Source organism: Podarcis pityusensis (assembly GCF_964106645.2).
Source record: "Podarcis pityusensis genome assembly, chromosome: 3".
Taxonomy (NCBI): Eukaryota; Metazoa; Chordata; class Lepidosauria; order Squamata; family Lacertidae; genus Podarcis; species Podarcis pityusensis.
In genome coordinates this window covers 90,602,538-90,625,786 of record NC_138026.1, presented here as the reverse complement: position 1 = coordinate 90,625,786, position 23,249 = coordinate 90,602,538, and the positions used below count along the sequence as shown (strand labels likewise).

At 41.7% G+C, this 23,249-nt stretch overlaps 1 protein-coding gene across 3 annotated transcripts in view; it reads left to right on the top strand.

Annotated features, from left to right (window-relative positions):
• The window catches only part of CAPN13 (calpain 13), an 87,390-nt gene extending 64,208 nt beyond the window's left edge, over nt 1-23,182 (top strand). For 2 of the 3 annotated variants that reach the window (XM_081000167.1, XM_081000166.1), the window contains 9 exons: nt 580-642; nt 2,432-2,489; nt 3,238-3,311; nt 6,193-6,261; nt 7,499-7,577; nt 10,427-10,543; nt 18,796-18,851; nt 22,145-22,198; nt 22,961-23,182. In XM_081000167.1, the coding sequence (XP_080856293.1) occupies nt 580-642; nt 2,432-2,489; nt 3,238-3,311; nt 6,193-6,261; nt 7,499-7,577; nt 10,427-10,543; nt 18,796-18,851; nt 22,145-22,171 (543 nt within the window). In that variant the 3' untranslated portion in view covers nt 22,172-22,198; nt 22,961-23,182. Of the gene's footprint in view, nt 1-579; nt 643-2,431; nt 2,490-3,237; nt 3,403-4,688; nt 5,979-6,192; nt 6,262-7,498; nt 7,578-10,426; nt 10,544-18,795; nt 18,852-22,144; nt 22,199-22,960 lie in introns of those variants that run through there. The other variant, XR_013984518.1, reaches the window with a different exon arrangement.
• Nucleotides 23,183-23,249: the final 67 nt, after the last annotated feature.

The window sequence follows — 23,249 nt, the reverse complement described above, 5'->3', positions numbered from 1 at the left end:
TCCCAGCTTTGATAGTTCCCAATCTTATCCTTTTTGTCTCATTTCGTCTTTTGTTTTGCTCCATAAACCTGGCACATTCTGCCAGTGAAAGACTGCCAGTTGTAGTCATCCTTGGGGCTTTCGTTTCTGAATCCTTGCTGTTGCGCAAAACCTTCATAAAATAACACCGATTTCTCTTTCTCTGCTCCCTGCCTGATTAATACTACAGAGCAACCTTCTCTGTCCTCTGCCCACCCCAGAGCTTGCACATCCAAATTATTTGTGGTTAATCTGAGTTTAGATATAGGAGGGATGTAGTTTACATTTGCCAGAATTAACATGGGGTCACAGGGGGGGAATTTAGTGAATTCAGATAATTAAGGAGGGATAATTGACAATCTGAGAACAGAGTTCTGTTGTATCACATTTCTTCCTGCTTTCGTACTTTTGAGGAGGTGACTGAATCTCCTTTTGTGCAAATGTTGCTAACTCTAAATTGCCTGAAACATCTGTGGGTCGTTTGAATAAAAATAAGACGTTGTCTCATGCTGACTGATTTTTGTGACTGATTTTGTACGCACACACTTCTCTCTGATCCAGGTTGTGCCCAAGTGGAATCAAGACAACTCCTATGAAAACATCTTCCTAAGATATGCTAATCAGGTACGTTGAATGGGGAAGGAAAAAAATTGTCTGCATCAACATGGCATGTAGAATTGGGAAATAAAAGTCTCCCGTCTTGCTCTTTATTCAGCTTTAGCAAATGCAGATCTCATGTGGGTTTCTCAAAACTCTATTGATTTGCCAGCTGCTGTAACAAATAGGGCAAGGAACCCAGCTAAAACATAATAGATGGCTGAGGGCTGATTGCTTGAGGGGAGAAAGGTGTTCCTTAAACAAGCAATTAGCAGTAACCCTTGGCTACAAATATATGTGGGTATGTATATCATATTTTACTGTGATCAGAATTACTTCCAGTTTGCACTTGCTGCGTTTGGAAAGCAGACATCAGTCAATGTTTGGGTAATTGATTCCCATTCTTTCTGAGCTGAGCTGCATGTGTTCACAGGAGATGCTCTTAATGGCTTAATAAACTGTTATAAAGGACTCCTTGACTTAGTCAAGAGAAAAATTTGCTGCCAAAAGCCTCTGCACAATAGACCTCTCACAGCTAATAGTTATATCAATGCATAAAAGGTGAAAATGACACTGCCTGCTGCGAATAATGCGCAAGGTTTGTCTCCGGGAGCAGCGAGGGCAACGAAGGAAGTTTCTCCATGGTTCGTGAGTCAAGCAACTCCAAGCTGCAGGGGCAATAGGCCAGATTCTCAGCTCTTTTTACGCCATGGTGTTATGGCAGCGTTGCAAAGGCACAACTCCATGCGATCTCGTCTACGGATACCAAAAGAACAGTGCAAAGCATTATATTTTCTTAGAACAGGGATGGAGAACCTGCGGCCTCTCATAGCTTGTATTGATCTCTCAGTGTCCCAGTATAGCCAATATTATTTACTTTGTATTATTTATTAGATTTCTATACCATCCTTTGTCGAAAGATCTCAGGGCAATCCACAAGATAAATAGGCAATACGCAAATGGGCGTTGTAGTCCAATGAACATCTTGATCTCCACTATCCCAGAAGCTGCCTGCAGCTAGTGCAAAATGTGACAGCTTAATTGTTCTCTTTGGGCTGGTATATTACCATCGTATTACGGCACTTCTGAAAAGAATTTCACTGGCATCCCATTAGTTACTGGACTAGGTTCAGGTTGCTGGTATTGGTGTACAAAGCCCTATACAGCTTAGGGTTAGGACACCTAAAAGATTGCTTCATTCCCTACATTCTGCAAGGGAGTACATCCTGCAGAGACCATCCTACACAATACTGGAATCAGTCCCTTAGTGTGCTGGCAACCCACCCTTTGGAACTCTTTCCTGTTGTATATCAGACAGGCAAGTGCTTTCTCTCTTGTCTTTGGGGCACTTGCCATTTCTCTTTCAACAAACCTGAAACATTGAAAATATTTGGTATCTGTCTTGGATTTGAATCAGTTTTGTGTCTGTTGTTTAAAATAGTTTTTTTTTTTTAATGCAACTGTTTTAAATAGGTTGTTCTATTGTAACTTGCTTTCATGGGATGCCTCCTGGGAAGTCATTCATAAATGAAATAAATAATAAGAATACTTCCCACCTCCACCCCACTCCCCAAATCTCAGAAGCTGCTGGGAATTATCTAAGAATAAAAATTAAAGCAGAATCAAGCCATTTTTGGTAGAGGTAATGTAAGTGCTCAACAGCCTTGGGAATGAAGAATCACTACCAAGAATGGGTCAGGTTGCCCAGAAAAACCTCTCAGTTCTATATCTATGAAGAAACAGTTTGTTGTTGTTGTTTTAAAAAATATACAACTTTTGTAGCATTTGTAAGCCCTTCTCATATGTTCTTTATTAGGCCTCCTACTTGGATGCCTCACAGCTGCAAGGAATTCTGAATGAAATAGTCCAGAAAGGTAAAGTTCATTGCTGGTAGCCAACTAATTTCTTCAAGTTCTTTTTTCTTCTGTCTTGTATCCTGAACAGTTGCTAAAACACACACAAAGAGGGACATATTTTGAATGTGCGGGAATGTGAATGTGCATATTTTGAAGGCGCATTCAAATGGTTGCATTCAGGCATTAGTTTGTAATTGGGTTAAAAACTGTGGTGTCGAATGTGCATAGTGTAGGATAACTTGCAAACATTCTCTGTTTGGAGGGAGAAGGAGGCCTTTGGAGAGGCAGTAGTCCAAACACACTTGTTCTTCAATCAACCTTTTCTTTTTCTTTTTTACACACAGGAATAACCATAGACACATAATTTTCTTAACAAATGATAAAACATAAATTGGTCTTAACACTAAAGACCCAACCTCCCGTCTATTCCATATTTCAATTTCACATTACTTATTGCCAATACACACTTTTATCATAATTAAACTTTTTCTTAGTATATCTTAATTCTTATATATTCCTTGCAACTATTACTGAAGTTCCTCAAATGCTGCAACAGAGTTTAAATCAACCTTAAATACTCCAAGGCCCAGTCCTTTTCCAATTGCCCCTCTGGTATATTTTGCAAAATGTGACTTGTGAAACAGCATGCAGTAGTGGCACTTTGACTCCAAATTCCACGGGTTACAAGTGGACCGTTTCATGCCTGCTTCCTCCCCTAACCTCCTTATTCTTTGTCCCTGTTGCTTTCTGATTTATCCGTTTATAGATCTAATGGCCAGTTGGGGAAGCGGAGATGGATTCAGCTTCGATTCATGCAGGAGCCTTTTAGCTCTGATGGATGTATCTTTTCAACAAATGCAATAAACCTTCCTTACGCTGCCCTTCCCTGCTTTGAGTTATGGCTGTGCTTCCCACTGCAGGAGCCCCGCAAGTAAATATTTGCCATGAGATCTGCCCACTGCATATGCAGGGAATCTATAAGTGGCCAAACTCTTCTCCCTAAGGTCCCCTTTTTGATTAAATGTCAGGTAGGAAAGACAAAATCAAAACAACTCTCTTCTGAAACACCTGAAATGTTGCCTACTTCTGTAAATCACTTCCTATCAGAACCTAGATACAGTCCAATCTTCCATCCAAGAAGACTTTATGTTGCGTAGAAAAGCCTAACTATCTGACTACATTTCATGCCCAGACTTGTTCCAATGTCTAGGAGAAAGGGAAGGCAAATGTGATAGAATTTATGCTCACGCCAAAGATCCCTTTTGTTCTACATTTCCAATGTTGTCTTGTTAACAGTAAAATCACTGTGTGAACTATCTAAATAGAAGACGCAGGTAACACAGGATGAATAATAGTTCACCGGATGGTCAATAGCACCACAACCATCCCCTGAAAAACCAAACAAAAAACTGTGAAGCGTGTTTCTCTTTTACATTTGCCTGACTTTGAGTAAGTTGCCTATTAGAACTGGTCACCATAGCTGCCTTTGGGGACGAGGAGTATGCAATAAAGCACATTGTTAATCTAGTGTGGGCTCTCACAGCCAAAGTACCAGTTCAAATATCGGGTAAGACAGCCCTTTCCAGACTGTTGCACTTTTACGTATGAATCAGAAGAAGGGAACTTGCATACTTGAACATTCTCCCTTGTTAAAAAAAGCAACAACCTGCAAATGGAAAGCAAACATGCCAGACAGAATTTAACCCAGTCTTTTCCTGATGTGCTAGATTTCTGAGTGCAGTGAGGAGTTCATCATACTTTTGGTGTGCATTTCTTCTAATAAGCACATTTCCCCCATATTTGCCTAATATATTGCAATTTTGTATATGTATTTTTGTCTACATTTTTCGGCATTGCAAAATTTGGACAGATGTGCATTCCAAAGGAAGGGCAAAATTCAATTCACATATTGTTTTGAGAAGTGCTAATTAGATACTTTTGCATTAACAAACAGAACCAAATTTCTCCTCCATCCCTTGGCAATGATGGAAGTCTTTACTGTGGAACCTGAGAGGGGTTTTGGGGGAGAGAAATCCAAATAATCAAGGGACCGTGCCCTTTTTGTGTTTCTAAATTTGTGGTTTTCAATTTCCCATTTCTATCTCTTGCCCAAAGGGCATTATTGCAGTGTTTGAAAGATGTTCTGTTCCAAAGTAATTGCGACAATTATTTATTTCTGTAAATTGTTTTTAATATTCCACTATCTTTCATGTCCAGGTCCCTTAATATTTTGAACACTTGATGCATAGAGAACTAAAGATTGCCTTTAAACAAACTTGTTTGAATCTGCCTCCCCTGATAGACCAGACTTGGAATGCTAAGGTCTGTTTATGTATTTAATTAGCAATGGAAGATCTTACACATTTTTTAATGGCGTGTGAAATATATATGGAGATACAAGCTAAATATATGTTCCCGTTATTGTTAAAATTTAGAAGGAGATTCAACCATAGTAAATGAATGTATTTACTGTCTAAGCAAAGCAGGTGTTTCACATTCAGGAAACAAAATTTATTGTAGCAACTTTTTTAAAAAAATGTGCTTGTGCTAGATTTTGTCAGCAAAAACAATACAGCATCTTGTGGCACCTTAAAGACTAACAAACGTAATCTGGTATAAGCTTTTGTGGAACACATTCTACCACATCAGTTCCATGAAGTTTTATCCTGAGTTATAGGGGAGTATACATGATTTGAGGGATTGCAAAAGGTGAATCCAGAATAGTCTCTGTGCAAAATAATAGACAAAAGAATTGGCACCATCTTACTTCAGAAATGACAATATTCCAAAGCAAATCGGGGAACGAAGGCTTCTACAATATTTTTTAAGTGACTTTAAAGTGGCCATTCTGAAGCAAAGGAACCTCAAACTTCGAATGAAATCATCATGCGAATTACAATGAATCATATATGTGAATTGGCTTACCAACGCCAGGATACCTGTGTCATCAAAAACGGTTTTGTGAACTACCACAAAATTTAGGTACAGTGGTACCTCAGTTTAAGAACAGTTCTGTTTACAAATGAGTTATTTTATGAATTCGGCAAAACCAGAAGTAGTATCCCTCGGTCTAAGAACAGAATCCGAAAGGTGGAAGGGCGCCGGTGGCGAGAGGTCTCATTAAGGAAAGTGTGCCTTGGTTTAAGAACGGTTTTGTTTTAAGAATGGACTTCAGGAACGGATTAAGTTTGCAAACCGAGGTACCATTGTACTTTTCTGCATTTCTTTTCCCTCTAACCTCAATCTTTACACCTTGCAAAGAACAAAACATTAGGGTATATACCTATAACTCAGGATAGCACTTTATACATCGGATGAAGTGGGACTGTAGTTTCTTAGTCTTTGCAGGTTTTGAAATTTAATGGATTTTAGTCATGAAGTACTTGTGACATTTCTCAGCAGCCTGCAAATGCAAATTGAGAATGCCAAACAGGTTCTAATACTGCCTTTTCCTGATGTGTCCTGGGAGGATTTCTCATTTTTTAATATAGGAAACTCTCAAATATGCCACCATCACCCCACCTGTCATCTGATTTGGGACGATTCCGAAAGTGCACTACAGCACCATATTTCTGCTCAATCCAGGCAAGACGTAAAGCTTAGAGAGGCAAATCATAATGTTTTGATTGTTTCCCCACTCTGGGCTACCAGCCAGTGCGCAAGTTGATCTGTTAATATGCAACACAATCAAAATGTATTTAAAACTTGACCACATCTACAGGCCAGTAATAATGGAAGACTCACGTTGCAAGAGTTTGAAAAGCTTTGGCGAAATCTCTATAAGTATAAGGTATGACTGAACTGTATGAATCCAAACTCTCAGCTGCTTCCCTGTTCTTCTTTGGCCTTTTCCTGTTTTCTTCCTTTTCGTACTTTTTAAATAGTTAATGATCTCATTTTCCTGAGAAGAGAGATTTTCACCCTATAATAGCGTGAAACCCTCACTGCACTGTGCCACGCTGTTCTAAATGGATTTATAAACAATTTTTGTAGTTCTGCCCTTATCAAACTTTACATACAACTGAGTTGCCTCTAGTACTGAGCTTCACTTATGCCCAAACCACTTATGTTCTGTTGGGTTTCTTTTATTTTTTTAAATGCCCAAATCACTATGTGTAATATACAAAATTATATTATAAAACAACAACACATATTTATAAAAGAGCCAAGGTCCATGTTGTACTATATTTGTGCAACATATTTTTATATTAGTATATATGAGCATTTTGTATGTATCGGTTTATGTGCTGGTTACTCTTGTGAACTTTGTATATGCATATAGAATCTGTGTATAATGCATTGTTGTTGTTTAGTTGTTTAGTCGTGTCAGACTCTTCGTGACCCCATGGACCAGAGCACGCCAGACACTTCTGTCTTCCACTGCCTCCCGCAGTTTAGTCAAACTCATGCTGGTAGCTTCGAGAACACTGTCCAGCCATCTTGTCCTCTGTCGTCCTCTTCTCCTTGTGCCCTCCATCTTTCCCAGCATCAGGGTCTTTTCCAGGGAGTCCTCTCTCTTCTCATGAGGTGGCCAAAGTATTGGAGCCTCAGCTTCAGGATTTGTCCTTCCAGTGAGCACTCAGGGCTGCTTTCTTTCAGAATGGATAGGTTTGATCTTCTTGCAGTCCATGGGACTCTCAGGAGTCTCCTCCAGCACCATAATTAAAAAGCATCAATTCTTCGGCAATCAGCCTTCTTTATGGTCCAGCTCTCACTTCCATACATCACTACTGCGAAATGTATAATGCATACATGTGTAATATTATACATAAGATATTTTGTGTAATAATGGATATAATATGTGAGACTTTCTCATAGCTTTAACTGAAGAGGGGCAGGCAGAAACTCACATCTGATAAGGATTAAGAAATGAGATGGGAATTGGGGGGGGGGACCCTATGTGTATAAACTCAACATCAAGATTTTCAGAAAATTTCATCCCTAGCTATGATAATTCATATGCCAGTGACTGAATCGATATGCTAGCCATGTCCTAAAATATTATCTTGGGTTTAAATATTTTCCAGGACATTTTTGAAAGAGAAGATGAAAATAATTCTGGATTCCTATATATTTCCAATTTGAGAAGAGTAACAGAGCAAGAAGGTATGCTGACAAACTCTGAATGTATTTTCAGTTAAGGCCAATTTAAGTTTTGAAATCTGATACATCTTTGTGGAAACGTTTCCAAAACAGAAATATAGCAAGTGAAGCTTTTCTCCTGATATGGAGATTAGGAATGGAAAAAGTTTCACCTACTGAATTGGGGTGTGTGTGTCAGGTTGCCGTGACAGGTGTAGTTCATTTATTTATTTTTTTAAAAAATAGCAAACAAACCCTGGTCACAAGCCCTGGAAGAGACAAGAATGGGGAAGATAGGCTAGAGACCTTACTATCACGAATTCCAATTCTGGCGCCTTCTGCAGAATGTTGAAGATTGTTTCTTTCATGAAGTCAGAATCCATTGAGTTCGCAATGACATCTGCTGAACAATCCTGGAATTGCAACCAAGCCTCCAACCTTAACCCTTAGCTTCCCCAGTTCCTGATGTTTTGCAGCAGAGTCCTTTGGTGGGTAGATTTATATATGCCAGGGTTACCAGACATCCCCGTTTCCTGGGGGCAGTCCCCGGATTTGCGAATAAGGCCCCGGACAAATTCCATCCCCGGAACGTCCCCAGATTTCATCTAATGTCCCCAGGAAATGCAGCAGTGGCAGTCTCAGCAGCCCAGAGCTGTTGGCTCTGGCTGGCTTCAGGAGCTGCTTGGAAGTCCCCATATGATGGTGGTGCAGGGGCTCTAAGATGCAGCTTCCGGGCTCCCTCCACCTTCCCTGACCCCAGCAACTAAGCTGTGAAGGGAGGCTTCACGCTGCCTATCAGAGCTTGCGTGCAAGCAGAAGGGGGCAGGGATCTCTCAGTTAGGCAACAGGAAGCCTCCCTTCCCAGCTGAGGGATCCCCGCCCCCTCCTGCTTGCACGCAAGTAGGAATGGGATTGGGGCTGCTCCGATGGGAAGGGAGGCATTGCGCTGCCTGAGAGATCCCTGTCCCCTCCTGCTTGCACGCAAGTAGCAGTTGGGATGGGGCTGCTCCAAAAGGCAGTGTGAAGCCTCGCTTCCCAGCTGAGGGATCCCGGCCCTCTCCTGCTTGCACACAAGTAGGAATGGGATTGGGGCTACTGCGATGAGAAGGGAGGAATCGCGCTGCCCAAGCCTCACCACCGCTGCTGCTCTCGGCCCTCCTTCTCCGCCTTCCATGCCTGACCCACGGGTCACCGCTTCACCACCACCACCGAAGAACCAACAACTCAGGGGCTGCCCAGGCTCATGGAGAAAGGAGATAGAAGCCTCGGAGGAAGAGGGAACATGGCAGTTGAGGTCAAGGCGGCGGCCGCCCCTCTGCCACCACCATCACTGCAGCATCAACGTCCCGAACATAGTACAGTGGTACCTCGGGCTAAGTGCTTAATTCGTTCTGGAGGTCCGTTCTTAACCTGAAACTGTCCTTAACCTGAAGCACCACTTTAGCTAATGGGGCCTCCTGCTGCCGCTGCACCGCTGGAGCACGATTTCTGTTCTCATCCTGAAGCAAAGTTCTTAACCCGAGGTACTATTTCTGGGTTAGCGGAGTCTGTAACCTGAAGTGTATGTAACCTGAAGCATATGTAACCCGAGGTACCACTGTAATTAATTACAGTGGTACCTCGGGTTACATATGCTTCAGGTTAATTAATTAATTAAAGTGCCCCCAGATTCATTGAAAAAAATCTGGTAACCTTGATATATGCAATCCATCACACTGCACAGAGGAAGCTACGATCCAATAACACTGCCTTAGTGACGAGCATTTAGATTTTTAGATAGCTGCTTAAGCTGCATTATGCCTTTAACATGTTAATTCTTTTTCCCCTCCCCTGGGTGGGGAGTGAAAAAGAAAGTGTGATCAAATGACAGACGCAAACTTAAGTGAGATTGCTCAGAAGGAGAAAGAGGAGAGGAGAGGAGAGGGGGAGTTAGGTGGCCTCTAGAGACTGTTATGATTCCTGGTGTGCAATTGGAGTGGGGGCAGATGCTCTCAATGCCGCTATCTGGAATTTATCACTAATGTGCCGCATAAAGGAAGGTGCGAGGAAGGTATGGTGATAATAAAGGCAATAAAGTGTAACACAGGGAGGAAAATTGCATGCTGTGCAGTCCTTGAAGGCAAACAGCAAACAGTACAGGCACTGAACAGAAGAAAGGGAGGCGTGTGTGTCTTTGTAAGTAGTATGAATATAAATATGGCAAAGTCAGCTTCTTTTGCCCCAAGAGCAGAATCTGGGGGAAAGCATAGCCCTCTTTAAGATGTGCTGCTTCTTCCTGCACTTTACAAGTCAGTAGATTCTAGGTTCCTTTGGAGAGGTTCCTTCAACCCTATAAATGCTGCATCTAATTACTGATATGCCGAAGTCAAATGAATTGCAAACATTTGTTTCCGGGCCCAGGATTATATCATTCATTTCTCTCTCTTCCTCTTTGCCTTCTAATCAGACAGGAGAGAAAATACTAAGCAGCAGTTTAGCACCCCAGGGATTCCTGTTGCCATTGTGAGCCCTCCTAAGGTCCTGTTCCTTCAGCCAGGGACCCACTTGACTGCCCCTTGCCATGAGTTTAGTGTTTGAGTTGCCTAAGGCTGCATCCTATTCCTGGTTACCTGGAAATCAATGAGGCAGAGAAGACATTCCTGCAAGTGTGCTGTAAAGCTGTGACTCTTGTTCACCCACACAATGCTCTTTCCAGATTCTGGGCTCTTATATAAACTTTTTTCTTATATATATAAAGGAAGTGGCCCTGATTGGAATGTTTGAGGAAGTCGACAACACTCCATTCTCTGCAGTTGGTGAACATTACTGGACAGTGTTTCCTTTTAAAATATATTATCATCTCTTCCTTTGCCTTCTCCTGTTGCTGTTTGCAGGTCTGTTCATCAATGACACAACCCTCCAGCTGATGACTGTGCGATATGGTGATTCCTTGATGAGGATAAACTTTCCTGATTTTGTGTGCTGCATGGTTCGTCTTAAGACCATGGCAAGTAAGTTACACACATCGGATGTTTGTAAAAACATTTCCTTAGTTGCTAATACGTTTTAAGGATTTTCACTTGATGCAGTAGTTTGGCATCCATTGTTGGAGAAGTGGCTCACTGACTGAATGTTCTGAGGATCAGAAAGTGCACTTTGGCCGACTTCCGGGTTGGCGCCTCTGGCAATGGCGGATTTCCTCCGATCGGGAGGAATCCGCTCCGTGGAAAACAGGGTCTGAACCGCCACAGCGAGGCGGAGACCCATCAAAAACCACAAGCGGGAGAAGCCTGTGGACGTGGGATTCGGCCGGCACCTTTGCGCCCCCCCCACTCGCGGGGAAACCCGATTTTGGGGTTCCGGAGCGACGTGGGGTGAGTGGCGCGGTGCCTTGAATCGACTGCTTCTTTCACGGAGTGAAGCCGCATTGCTGTTGCCGGAGAGCGCTGACTTTTTCCTGTGGACAATTGGAGCTTAAATAACTGTCCGTGAGTAGAACGGAAAATTGGAATAAGAAATTTCTTTTAATTTGGCGCTGAAGCGGGAAGGTCTAAACAGGAAGTCTGCCTTCCGCTTTTTGTAAATAGATTGAAGCAAAGACACGGCAAGCTAGAGCTTAGAAAATCGTCTGTAAAGGATCAATTTTCATCATTTAAAATTACTGAATCCCCCTTGGAAGCAGGAGAAGAGGGGGGAACTTTTTCTGGACTGATTAAACCTGCAGAAGACAAGTAAAGAAAAGCAATTCTCCACCGTCCTGAACCTGGAAGCGGGGTGTCAGGACAGACATCTTTGGGAAGTTCATTGACTATAGACAAACGTTTTTGACAGATAGTTAAAAGAAGAGAAACATATTGATTCCATTGTTCCCCTTCGCATCTAAAAGGAACAAAATATTGACAAAATATCTGAAAAAGGAAACTTTGTTGTTAGATTTGCTTTTTTTTAAAAAAAAAAAAAAGAGAGAGAGAGATGGATACAAATAGAAGCTTTTTCCCCTAGAGGGAGCTTGTGAAACTGTTATTAAATCTGAACTGGGGAGCTTTGCAGCTGCAATAGATTAAGATCGTGGGACCAGACTTTGACCTTCAACAAGAATGTACTCGGAGGCTCTGGTGTTGGCCTTTTGTAAGACAATAATAATAATAATAATAATAAATAATAAATTTTATTTATATCCCGCCCTCCCCAGCCGAAGCCGGGCTCAGGGCGGCTAACAACAATCAAATAATCAAAAAATCAAATAATCACACAATCTAAAAATATTTCATTATAAAAATTAATTAAATCAAATTGATGGCAACCAATTAAGCAAAGTTCTGTGCAGGTTGCCAGAGGAGGGAGTCAGGCTGCGCCCTGATCAAAGGCCTGGCGGAACAACTCTGTCTTGCAGGCCCTGCGGAAAGATGTCAAGTCCCGCAGGGCCCTAGTCTCTTGTGACAGAGCATTCCACCAGATTGGAGCCGCAGCCGAGAAGGCCCTGGCTCTAGTTGAGGCCAGCCTAACCTCTCTGAGGCCTGGGACCTTGAGGATGTTATTATTTGCAGACCGTAGGTTTCTCTGTGGGGCATACCAGGAGAGGCGGTCCCGTAGGTACGAGGGTCCTAGGCCGTATAGGGCTTTAAAGGTTAAAACCAGCACCTTAAACCTGATCCTGTACTCCACCGGGAGCCAGTGCAGCTGGTATAGTACCGGATGAATGTGATCTCGCAGCGAAGACCCCATAAGGAGTCTCGCCGCGGCATTCTGCACCCGCTGGAGTTTCTGGGTCAGTCTCAAGGGCAGCCCCACGTAGAGCGAGTTACAATAATCCAGTCTGGAGGTGACCGTCGCATGGATCACAGTGGCTAGGTCAGGGCGAGAGAGATAAGGGGCCAACTGCTTAGCTTGGCGGAGATGAAAAAATGCCGCCTTTGTTATAGCTGTAATCTGCGCCTCCATAGAAAGGGAGGTATCGAAGATTACACCCAAACTCTTAACGGACGGTGCTGGCACTAATTGCACCCCCGCAAGAGATGGGAGTTGCCCCCTCAAGACAAGTGCTTTATTGGAACAGTTACATGAGAAGATGGATTTGATGACTGTCGGGATTGGAAAGTTTGGACAGGCAGTGGGTACCTATATAGAACCCACTCAGGAATTAATTCAGGAGTGTGCTTTGACAGATCAGATGAGGGAGGAGGTTGTTGCTGGACCTAGTGAGGCAGAGACGGAGGCAACTGTGGCCCAGCAGGAACATGAGTTGTTGGACTTGACAAATGAACCTGGAAAAAGCCAGATTTGGAGAGACAGAGTTCTGTTTGGCTTGGAGATGGGGGCTGGATAGACCCCCCTATGCAGGGATGTTTTGATCTTTCAAGTCTGGCTTTGGGCCGGGAGGCGTTCGGAGGTGTGCGGGCCCTTAACTTTGGAGGGACTTTGAAACATGCTTTTAAATACCACATGGAGTTCAGTGTTGACTTTGGAAAAGGGGCTGATCTGTCGAGAAGGGACAAAAACATTGTCAAGCTGGAGTCTCCCCGAGTGAAAGGAGCAGAAGACAAAGTAAAGCACAGGTATAAATATGAAGAAGATCTGCGGATGGGACATGGAAGAGATCCAAGGGCCTCGGATATAAGGTTACCAGGTTGATGGACTAGATGGATGGGATAGAAAGGACTGACAAAACCTGAGACCAGGAGAAAGAGACGTTGAATGAAGATTGGAAGAAAGTTTTAAACAATTTATTTAGGAAAATCTTGTAAAAGTAAAGAGTATTAGAAAAATGTTGGAATGAAATTATTTGGCCTTAGCAGAAATGTTAAAAAGAATTATGTAAGAATATGTCATGGTTAAGAGAATTTGGTTTAAATAAGATTTGAGTTTTAAGTTTTAGGGCCTTTTATGGTAAGATAAGGTTAAAATAGATTAAGGTAATTTAATGACAGAATATTATGAAAGATGGAAAGGATTTGCTGAGATAATTAACAACTAGAATACAAAAAAGGGAGGTGTGAGGAGGTCGATGAAACAAGGTAATGACAGTTAATGATTTGGAAATATTGGATTTGTTTTTAAATTTTTTGTCTACTTTTGCTTTGTGATTTTGATGTATTATGTGTTTTGTTTTGTTTTTCTCTTTTTGACCTTGTTTTTTATTGACTCATATTGTTTAAATGTTACTTGTTTTTTCCTTTTTTCCCCCTTTGGTTCTTTGTAATCTTAAAATTCTCAATAAATATTATTTAAAAAGAAAGAAAGAAAGTGCACTTTGGCCTATAGGCTTCCACCATCTCTGACCATCAGTCATGCTGCCTGGGGCTGAGGGCAGGTGGAGTCCAACAACAATTGGAATGTAGATTTAAACAGAGCAATGACGCAAAATATTACTGTTGTAAAATAGAGCATAATTCAAGCAATTGAATACTCCACCCAATCCAAATCCATTCCCTAAAACATGTTGTGAAGTATAAGCTCTTATTATTTGTGTGAATGTGTGTGTGTTTTGAGGAACTGCCTCATGGTTTGTTGTTACAGATGGGTAGCCGTGTTGGTCTGCCATAGTCGAAGTAAAAAATTCTTTCCTGTAGCACCTTAAAGACCAACTAAGTTAGTTCTTGGTATAAGCTTTCGTGTGCATGCACACTTCTTCAGATACACTGAAACAGAAGTTACCAGATCCTTCTATATATTGAGAAGGTGGGGAGGGGTATTACTTAGAAGGGTGGTGGGAATCGGAGATTGGCAGATAGCTGAGATGAGCCTGTTGACGACTCTTAACGACTGTAATAGGTCTTACAGGAAAAGGCAAGGGGTGAGAAGGTGAGAAATGGCTTAGTCATGTATAATGAGATAAGAATCCGATGTCTCTGTTCAGACCAGGTTTCTCTATTGTTTTAAGTTTGGTAATGAGTTGTAATTCAGCAGCTTCTCTTTCCAGTCTATTTCTGAAATTCCTTTGTAGTAAAACAGCTACTTTGAGATCTTGTATAGAATGTCCTGGGAGATTGAAGTGTTCTCCTACTGGTTTCTCTGTTTTGTGATTCTTGATGTCAGATTTATGTCCGTTTATTCTTTGGCGTAAGGTTTGGCCTGTTTGTCCAATATAGAGAGCTGAAGGACACTGTTGGCATTTGATGGCATACACAATGTTAGACGATGAGCAATTAAATAGTCCCGAGATGGTATGTGTGATGTTGTTGGGGCCAGTAATGGTGTTGTCCGGGTGTATGTGGCAGCAAAGTTGGCATCTGGGTTTATTGCAGGCTCTGGTGCCAGTGTCCGTGTTAAGTCTGGTTGTAGTATTATTGTGGGTTAGGAGTTGTTTAAGATTGGGTGGCTGTCTGTAGGCAATGAAAGGTCTTCCTCCCAGAGCTTGAGAAAGAGAACTGTCATTGTCCAGGAGAGGTTGTAGATCTCTGATGATGCGTTGAACTGTTTTAACTTGGGAGCTGTATGTGATGACTAGTGGAGTTCTGTTATTTTCTTTTTTGGGTCTGTCTTGCAGCAAGTTCTCTCTGGGTATCAGTCTGGCTCTGTTGATCTGTTGTCTAACTTCATCTGCTGGGTATTTTAGTTCTGAGAAGGTTTGCTGTAGATCTCTTAGGTGAGAGTCTCTGTCTGTAGAATTGGAACAGATGCGGCTGTAACGTAGTGCCTGGCTATATACAATGGACTGTTTGGTATGTTTGGGATGGTAGCTAGAGGCATGTAGATATGTTTGTCGGTCAGTTGGTTTACGGTATAAGGTGGTGTCTATGCGTCCATCCTGTATTTTTATAGTAGTGTCCAAAAAATGTATTTCTTGCATAGATTGATTCATTGTAAGGTTGATTGTGGGGTGAAAATCATTGAATTTCTGGTGAAAGGTGTCCAGGGTCTGTTGATCAGCTATTTCTATTATTTTATTTTATTTTATTTTATTTTAAAGTAGGAATAGATCCAAGGATGGAGACATCCAGTGCAGAGAGTGACCTTCACACATTTGTTTTCTAGCTTTGACCCAGCTCTAGGCATGCATAAACAATATGTTAAGTGTGACATTTGTGTAAGGATGTTGATGTGATGTGCATTTGATTGCACATCCAGTTCAAAGGGACACAGCACAAATGCTTTATGGCTGTCACTTGAATGCACATCTGAAACGCGCATCTGTCATATGCCAACAATTTCAAACAAAGGAAGTATCATGTATGCCTTCTTATACACCTGGAGCTTCTTAGCTGGTTTGCAATTACCAAACACAAAACTTTTTCCTTTCCTTCCTTCAAAAGTGGACTCTTCCAATAAAGAGGCAAAATAAGGGGAGATGGTGACATGAAGACATATGAAAGCTGCACGAAGACCTATATTAAAAGGTTCACTTAGTCTGAAGCGTGAAGTTGGAAGGTGCCTAGGGAAACTCACATGGACAATTTTCATATTGCTAAAGAAACAAGCCACTGTCTGGAAAGCGGCTTGTCTCTCTGGAAAGGGAATATGCAGGAGCAAAGCGAATGCTCAAGCTGTGTGAGTGATCTTTGCCGTTGACTGGATTTTACCAGATACCTCTGGAAATCCAATGAGAAAAATCTCCAAGCTTTATTGGCAGAAACATTTAAAAATAAGAAATCAAACTGCAGGACACTGTTCATTTTCTCTTTTTTTCTTTTAAAAAGTTTTATTAAAACTTTTCACATTGCAATTAACCCCCCCCCCCCGAATCTAAGCAAAAAGCAGTAGAAAAGAGAAAAGAAGAAAAAGAAAAGTTCTAGAAGAGTACAGGGTCCTCTCTCACAGATATAGCCTAACTTTTATCCCATACAGAGAAAGATGCACCCTCTAATCACTCACCTGGGAACATTTGCCTCTTCCCTCAGCCTCTCACCCTGGGAGATTTCCCCTTCCCTGCCAGGACACAGGACATTTCCAAGATAGAAGATGCTAAAATTTAATACAATCCCAACTTAAATTATACACGTTTGATAAAAGCATCTTGCATTGTCAGTGGAGGAATAAAACATAACAATTCAAAGTGTTTAAAGCTTTAAAGCCCGAAATGGCCTCGGTCCAGTATACCTGAAGGAGCGTCTCCACCTCCATCGTTCTGCCTGGACACTGAAGTCCAGCGCCGAGGGCCTTCTGGCGGTTCCTTCACTGCGAGAAGCCAAGTTACAGGGAACCAGGCAGAGGGCCTTCTGGGTAGTGGCACCCACCCTGTGGAACGCCCTCCCACCAGATGTCAAAGAGAAAAATAACGTACCAAACTTTTAGAAGACATCTAAAGGCAGCCCTGTTTAGGGAAGCTTTTAATGTTTAATAGGTTATTGTATTTTAGTGTTTCATTGGAAGCCGCCCAGAGTGGCTGGGGAAACCCAGCCAGATGGGCGGGGTATAAATAATAAATTATTATTATTATTATTATTATTATTATTATTATTATTACTTCTTTAAAAGTTATTGGAAGAAAAATCAAAATTCCAAGAATAAGAACCTGTGGGGGGTTGGGGGTGGGGAAAATCCACCAATAATCTTTCTATTTTTATTTTACTGAAAGTTTAAAAACATATTATGCATTTCTTCAAACACTTGAAAGCGCTGCCACTGGGATTTACTCAGGAGATGATTACTGATAAATGGCAATAAAGGGCAGCACATCGATAATACGAATTGAGGACAGATAGTTAAATAAATAAAGAGGCTCGTTAGACCATTACTCATGGTCCCTGGAAATCCACAGCAATAACACCTAAATCAAATGCATCTCCCCCTTTATAACTTGCTGTAAAATGGAGGTGGAGATTAAATCGCAGTTAAGACCATAACATTAATGTACTGTTTTACTCTGAGAATACTAGGTCTCCTAAGCCTGCAGTTTAGCTAGAGGCAGGAAAAGGATGCTTACTATATTACTGCAACGGCTGAATATCCCTTTTTGAGTCCATCTTCCGTATCGCCTTCTAGCTCACTATGACTAGTAGAAAGCCACAAACAAGGCCAGCTGCTCCTTTTTCTACGCTCCCCACCCCCTTTCTCACAAAGGATGCAGAATTTATTTCTGCAGCGTGCATAAGTGGACATTACTTTACACAAAACGCTAGCAAAAAGAGCATGTGGCATTCATACAGAGCAGTCTTTTGTTTTTTGTTTTTTTGAGATACTGGGTACTTTGCACAACACGCGCATTTGTCCATCTCCTTTGACACAGTGGCCCGGTTCAGACATTGGTTTAAACGATGATTTATTGAAACAAAATCAAAATCAAGACATGGTTTCGGATCCTAGCTTTCTTCAATAAGCCATAATTTAAACTAATGACACATTCTGGTTTGGACATAACATCAAACTCTGTTTTTTTAAAAAACAACAGGTGAATGTTTCCATTCTCCTCCTCGTGGATGAACTTGAGAAAAGGGGAGGGGACACATACAAACCCAATGCTGGTATGAATCCCAGTTCTGGGTAGTGAGAGTGCTGGTGCGCTCTGGGTCCTGATAGTAGGTTTCTCATAGGCTTCTGGCTGCCACTGAGGGAGCAAAATGCTGGACTAGATGTGGGATTCAGTAGGCTCTTCTTATGCTTTCATGGCTTGCCAAGACTCATTTGCCACTAAACTATGATTTAGCATCATGCATGAACTTGGCCAATGTCTCTGAGAAACAGCTGTCCTCTTAGGCGGTTTCTGTTCATTTCGGTGGTGCTTGAACACACCTGTGGCTCCATTAGGGTCGGAGTCCAGGGCCCAACTCCAGGGCCCTACAGCCAGCCGCTCCCCCTCTCCCCACAAAAAGCAAGTACCTGAAGAGACAGATGGTGGAGGCAGGCATGATGGGAGCCTTCATAGCACAGCGGGCCCACCTAAATGAGAAAGAGAGAAAGAATGTCTGAGAAAGACAGGGCTGGATTAACCATTAAGCAAAATAAGCACATAAACCATATGGTGCAGCTGAAAAAAAGGCTCCCACAATAACAGACTCTCCAAGTGTCCCTATTTTCCAGAGACAGTCCTGGTTTTACAGAAGCCGTCCCAGTTTCTGATTTGATCCCAGAATGTCCCGCTTTTCCTTAGGACATCCCTGTTTTCATCGGAGACATGTTGGAGGGTATGGAGTTATGCAACCGCATAGCCAAGGAGATAAGTAATTATACAACCTTTAGAAGACATCTGAAGGCAGCCCTAGATAGGGAAGTTTTTCAAATGTTTTATTATGGTTTTATATATGCTAGAAGCCACCACTCCCCCCCCTATAGTTTTACAAACTATTCTATTTTCTTGCAAGTTGAAGCTTTGTTTTGTTCTCTCTAGAGGCATTTCGCAATTTATCTGCAGATGGGAAAGGAATCTATTTCACTGAAGATCAGGCAAGTGGTGCTTAATTCCATTTCCCTCTTTTCCGTTATTGTTCGTAGTAGCTTGTTTTTATTCTTGGAAACCAAATGCCTTTCCTTCTCAAATGAGATTGAAACAGGTTTATTAAAAAAAAAAAGGAGGGGGAAGAGAACACGAAACACAAAACCTAAACTGGAATAGGCATTCATAGCAGATTTTGAATGCATATTTCATTGTGTCTGGAGGTATGGATTCACATTTCAGGATTTGCCAATTTAGCAAGAACTATTCATATCAGCAAGTCCATTAAATGAAGGCAAAAGGGGGCTTAGCAACAGATTTTTATTCTCTCTTCGGTACTTAATACTTCAGAATTGAGGTTTTTCAAATGCAGAACATGATGCTTTGATAAGGTTGCTCAAGAGTGGAATTCTCACTCCAAAGTATCTCCAGTAATACCTCTAGAGATCTCTGTACGTTTATACTTTAAGGAACAAATGAGAGAGATTTAATGTATTTTTAATCTCTGTTGGAAGCCACCCAGAGTGGCTGGGGAAACCCAGCCAGGTGGGCTGGGTACAAATAATAAAATAATAAAAGAAGTAGAAGTAAAAGTAGAAGTAAGATTTAAAATAAATTTAAAAAATCACCATATCTGGTTAATTCAGCATTGAGGAAGAAAATTGCATTTTCAGTGCGAATGTTACATCTTACAAGCCACCCAAGATGTTCTACAAAGACATGTCAATGCAATTCACTGCCAATAAACAAACAAAAGCCCCCAAATCTTTGGCTAGAGGTGGCCAGTGTGGTGGGGCAGAGTTTACCTTCCAATGCCAGCCACTGTGACTTTCCTGGATGGGGCTAGAATGGGTCAGAGTGGAAACGAGTTGAGGTTCTGTGGATGCACCAACAGAAGCACTGGATTGGCTCTGCCAGGATATCCACACAGCTCCAACTTCAGCACTACCCTGCTCTCACAGCTGGGGAGGGGAGGCTTAAACTTCACCTTAACAATCAGAAAGAAGGTCTGGCTCATTAAACAGCAAAATAAAACTGAAAAGGTCACGTCCAAGAGACTTAAATAGATGTATTAATCCATCTAGAACACCCTCTACTGACATTTTAGCTGTCTAAAGAATAGCGTTGAAGAATCATAAATCACACACTCTTTATTTGGATCCAGATTATTCTATGGTTCTTTATATGTTGTGGAAATATTATTTTGACATAGGTTTTGTTTATAGACTTATCTGTTTTAATTATTGCATTACAGAGTTCTTATATTCTGGATTTTTGTTTCTTCCCATCTTTTTTACTATAAGGTTCAACTCCATTTTTATATAATAAAATTGTATTAACACATTTATGGGCAGCACAGATACTATTTTTTGTGTATGCATCGCCTGATTATTAAGCTTATTTAAGTCTGTTAACTTCATTTTGTTCATTTGTTTGTTTTACGTTAAAGCTCTCCTCCTCAGCACCCATGCCTTTTATTTATTTTGTGTTTCAAAAACTCACAATGCAATTGCTAATCACATTGCCATTACTGTAATATATATTTAGGCTCACTGACCTGGTACAGGCAACTTCTAGTCTCCCCTGTAGCAGCCGGCCCAGTCCACAAGCGCATGTGATTGCAGTGCTAGACGTGACTATTTTGAGTGTGGAGGAAAACCATCTCAAGCGTGGCAAGGAGGGGAAAATGTGCATCATTAAGGTTTCAATGACAGCCTCAGGAAAGTCACAGGCTATTGAACTAACGTTGGGCGCTGGCTCAGCAGTCTCTATGCCACCTGATTCAATCTACTTTCATTACTTAAGAAATGCACCATTTACTGAACTACAGTTGGGCTGTTACTTGGGAAAACAGGTTCCTGTGTGCAACTGCCTGCTTCACATGTAACTTTTGGTACGTGCTGTATACCTGCAGAGTTTCATGTTGCCCCTAAATGCCCTCTTAACCTTGGCAGAGATTTATTTCCTGCAATTAACCTCAAGGGTGTTAAGAAGCACTTTGGTTCCCCTCAATCACAAAATTGTTGTTGTTGTTTAGTTGTGTCCGACTCTTCGTGACCCCATGGACCAGAGCACGCCAGGCACTCCTGTCTTCCACTGCCTCCCGCAGTTTGGTCAAACTCATGCTGGTAGCTTCGAGAACACTGTCCAACCATCTCGTCCTCTGTCGTCCCCTTCTCCTTGTGCCCTCCATCTTTCCCAACATCAGGGTCTTTTCCAGGGAGTCTTCTCTTCTCAGGAGGTGGCCAAAGTATTGGAGCCTCAGCTTCAGGATCTGTCCTTCCAGTGAGCACCCAGGGCTGATTTCCTTAAGAATGGATCGGTTTGATCTTCTTGCAGTCCATGGGACTAGTCATTTTTATAAAAAAAACCTTTTAATTTTCATTGAATATTTTTTTAAATGCAACAAAATGAGCATCCAGAGCAACTGTGTACAGAGTCTGAGTTTCATGGCCATGTAATAGCAATACTCATAAGACTGAAACATTGAGAATGGATGTGTTTCAATGGGACTTAAACAAGAGTAAGGTCACAGCCACACCATTGGTGAAATGTAATGTAGCACTAAGAAGATGGTTTCACCAGAACATGCATTCTGCTTGCCAGAGAAAACACTCTCCCCCCCCCACCCCCATTCTGGGGGTTCTTCTGATCCTACAGATGATTTGTGAGGTGTACATGGTGGATGAGGGGAAGGGGAGAAGAGGAAACCCTCGAGATCCACAGGTTCCCCATCCCTGCTGTGTGATATTTGACAATGCATGTGAATTTGTCCACAAAGTTAAAATGCAACATGTGACAGCTCGTTGTCTGTTGCCGCCACCATTGACATTTCAGGAACCTTGTCCAAAAAAAGGTCCCCCACTAGCTGCATAATACTAGAGAGTGGTCTCCATTTGGTATTGCTACCTTTAATTTCTTAATGCCTGTTTTTGATAGACCTGCTTGAGCAGCAATTACTGTCTCTTAACAGAGGGAAATACAATATTGCCTTTAATCAACAGAGCTTGAAGCACTGTTGGTGCGAGATGTGGTCGTCTAGAGTTATTACAGGAAATCAAGTCAGCAGTTATGAGGGGGGAAATCAGATAATGGCAGAAAAGTAAGACTGAAGAGGGAAATGGTCTCACAAATAACAGGACTGAGGGGAACAGTTTCCACCACCACTTTTGAAAAATCAATTTCTGCTTTAGAATAAAAATATGTTGACATTTAATGCAGCCCTATTTTTCTTGCTACATTTTACTGTGAATTTATAAATGCATTGATTTCCCCCTCTCTTTTGTCCTTCCCTTTCTCCTAGTGGATGACGATGACAATGTACTGCTAAGCAAGTGACAACGCTCTATAAATGCTGGTAAGCATTTAAACAAATGCTGTTATATATAAAGTTTCCCTTCCAAAACCTCTTTCTTAAAGGCTTTAATATCAAACAGTGTATTGGGGAAGTACACTTTTTGCAGAATTCAATCTGTTAAATAAGAAGTCCTAGCATGGAAAGTGCATTTCCTGATGGCCCCTGCTCACTTTCTTTGGTTGGCTGTTCGAAATGCATGCTACAAGTTGCTGAAAATATAAATCGCCACCTTCACCACATCCTCCACCAACAAGAAGCTCACTTAATATGTTCTTACCACTTTGACGGAAGCCCCAGATCAGAGGCCAGGGTTGTTGCTACCATTTCCCCTTCCCGGACAAGGTGTCATCCCAGTACACTTGGAGTGAGGGCGAGTCACGTAGAATATACACATGTAAATAAGTTGCCATTGTTGTAGACAATTAAGGTGAAGAGCATTCACAGCAAGATTCTAGTCTATGATGGGAGTCAAATGGGCGGATGGAAGGAAATCTACTGGATAGGCCATTCTCAACAGATTCCTCCGAGATCCCTACTCAGCAGTGCTACTTGATTCAAGTTGCCATCCTGTGCACACTTACCCAGGAATAAGTGCTACTGAATGAAATGGAATTTCCAAACAAACATGCCTGGGATTGTGTTACCCACCGTTAATGAACCCTCTCCATAATGCGGCCCAATCCTTTCATTGAGAATGAAAATCAGGAGGGACTCTTGTGTACACTTCTGATGCTTATATATTGTTCTTTTTCTTTTTTCAAGCTGAAGAGGTGTGAAGAATGACAAATGAAGAATGACAAGTGAAGTGGCTGTGTCATCACTGCAGCCTCTCTACGATGGCAGGGCGGCAGAGGGAGTAGCCACTGTTGAAACTATGGAGCACATCCAAATGTAATGCAGTGGTTAAACTACTGGAATCAACCAGCTGATGAGGGATGTAGTTTTCCTGCTCTTTTTTAAAATAAAGTTTTTCTATTGGTTTTACATAGTTTTATGCATTTTAACTTTAACCATTTCAAACATTAAAATAAAAGGTTCTTTTGAAGCTTTG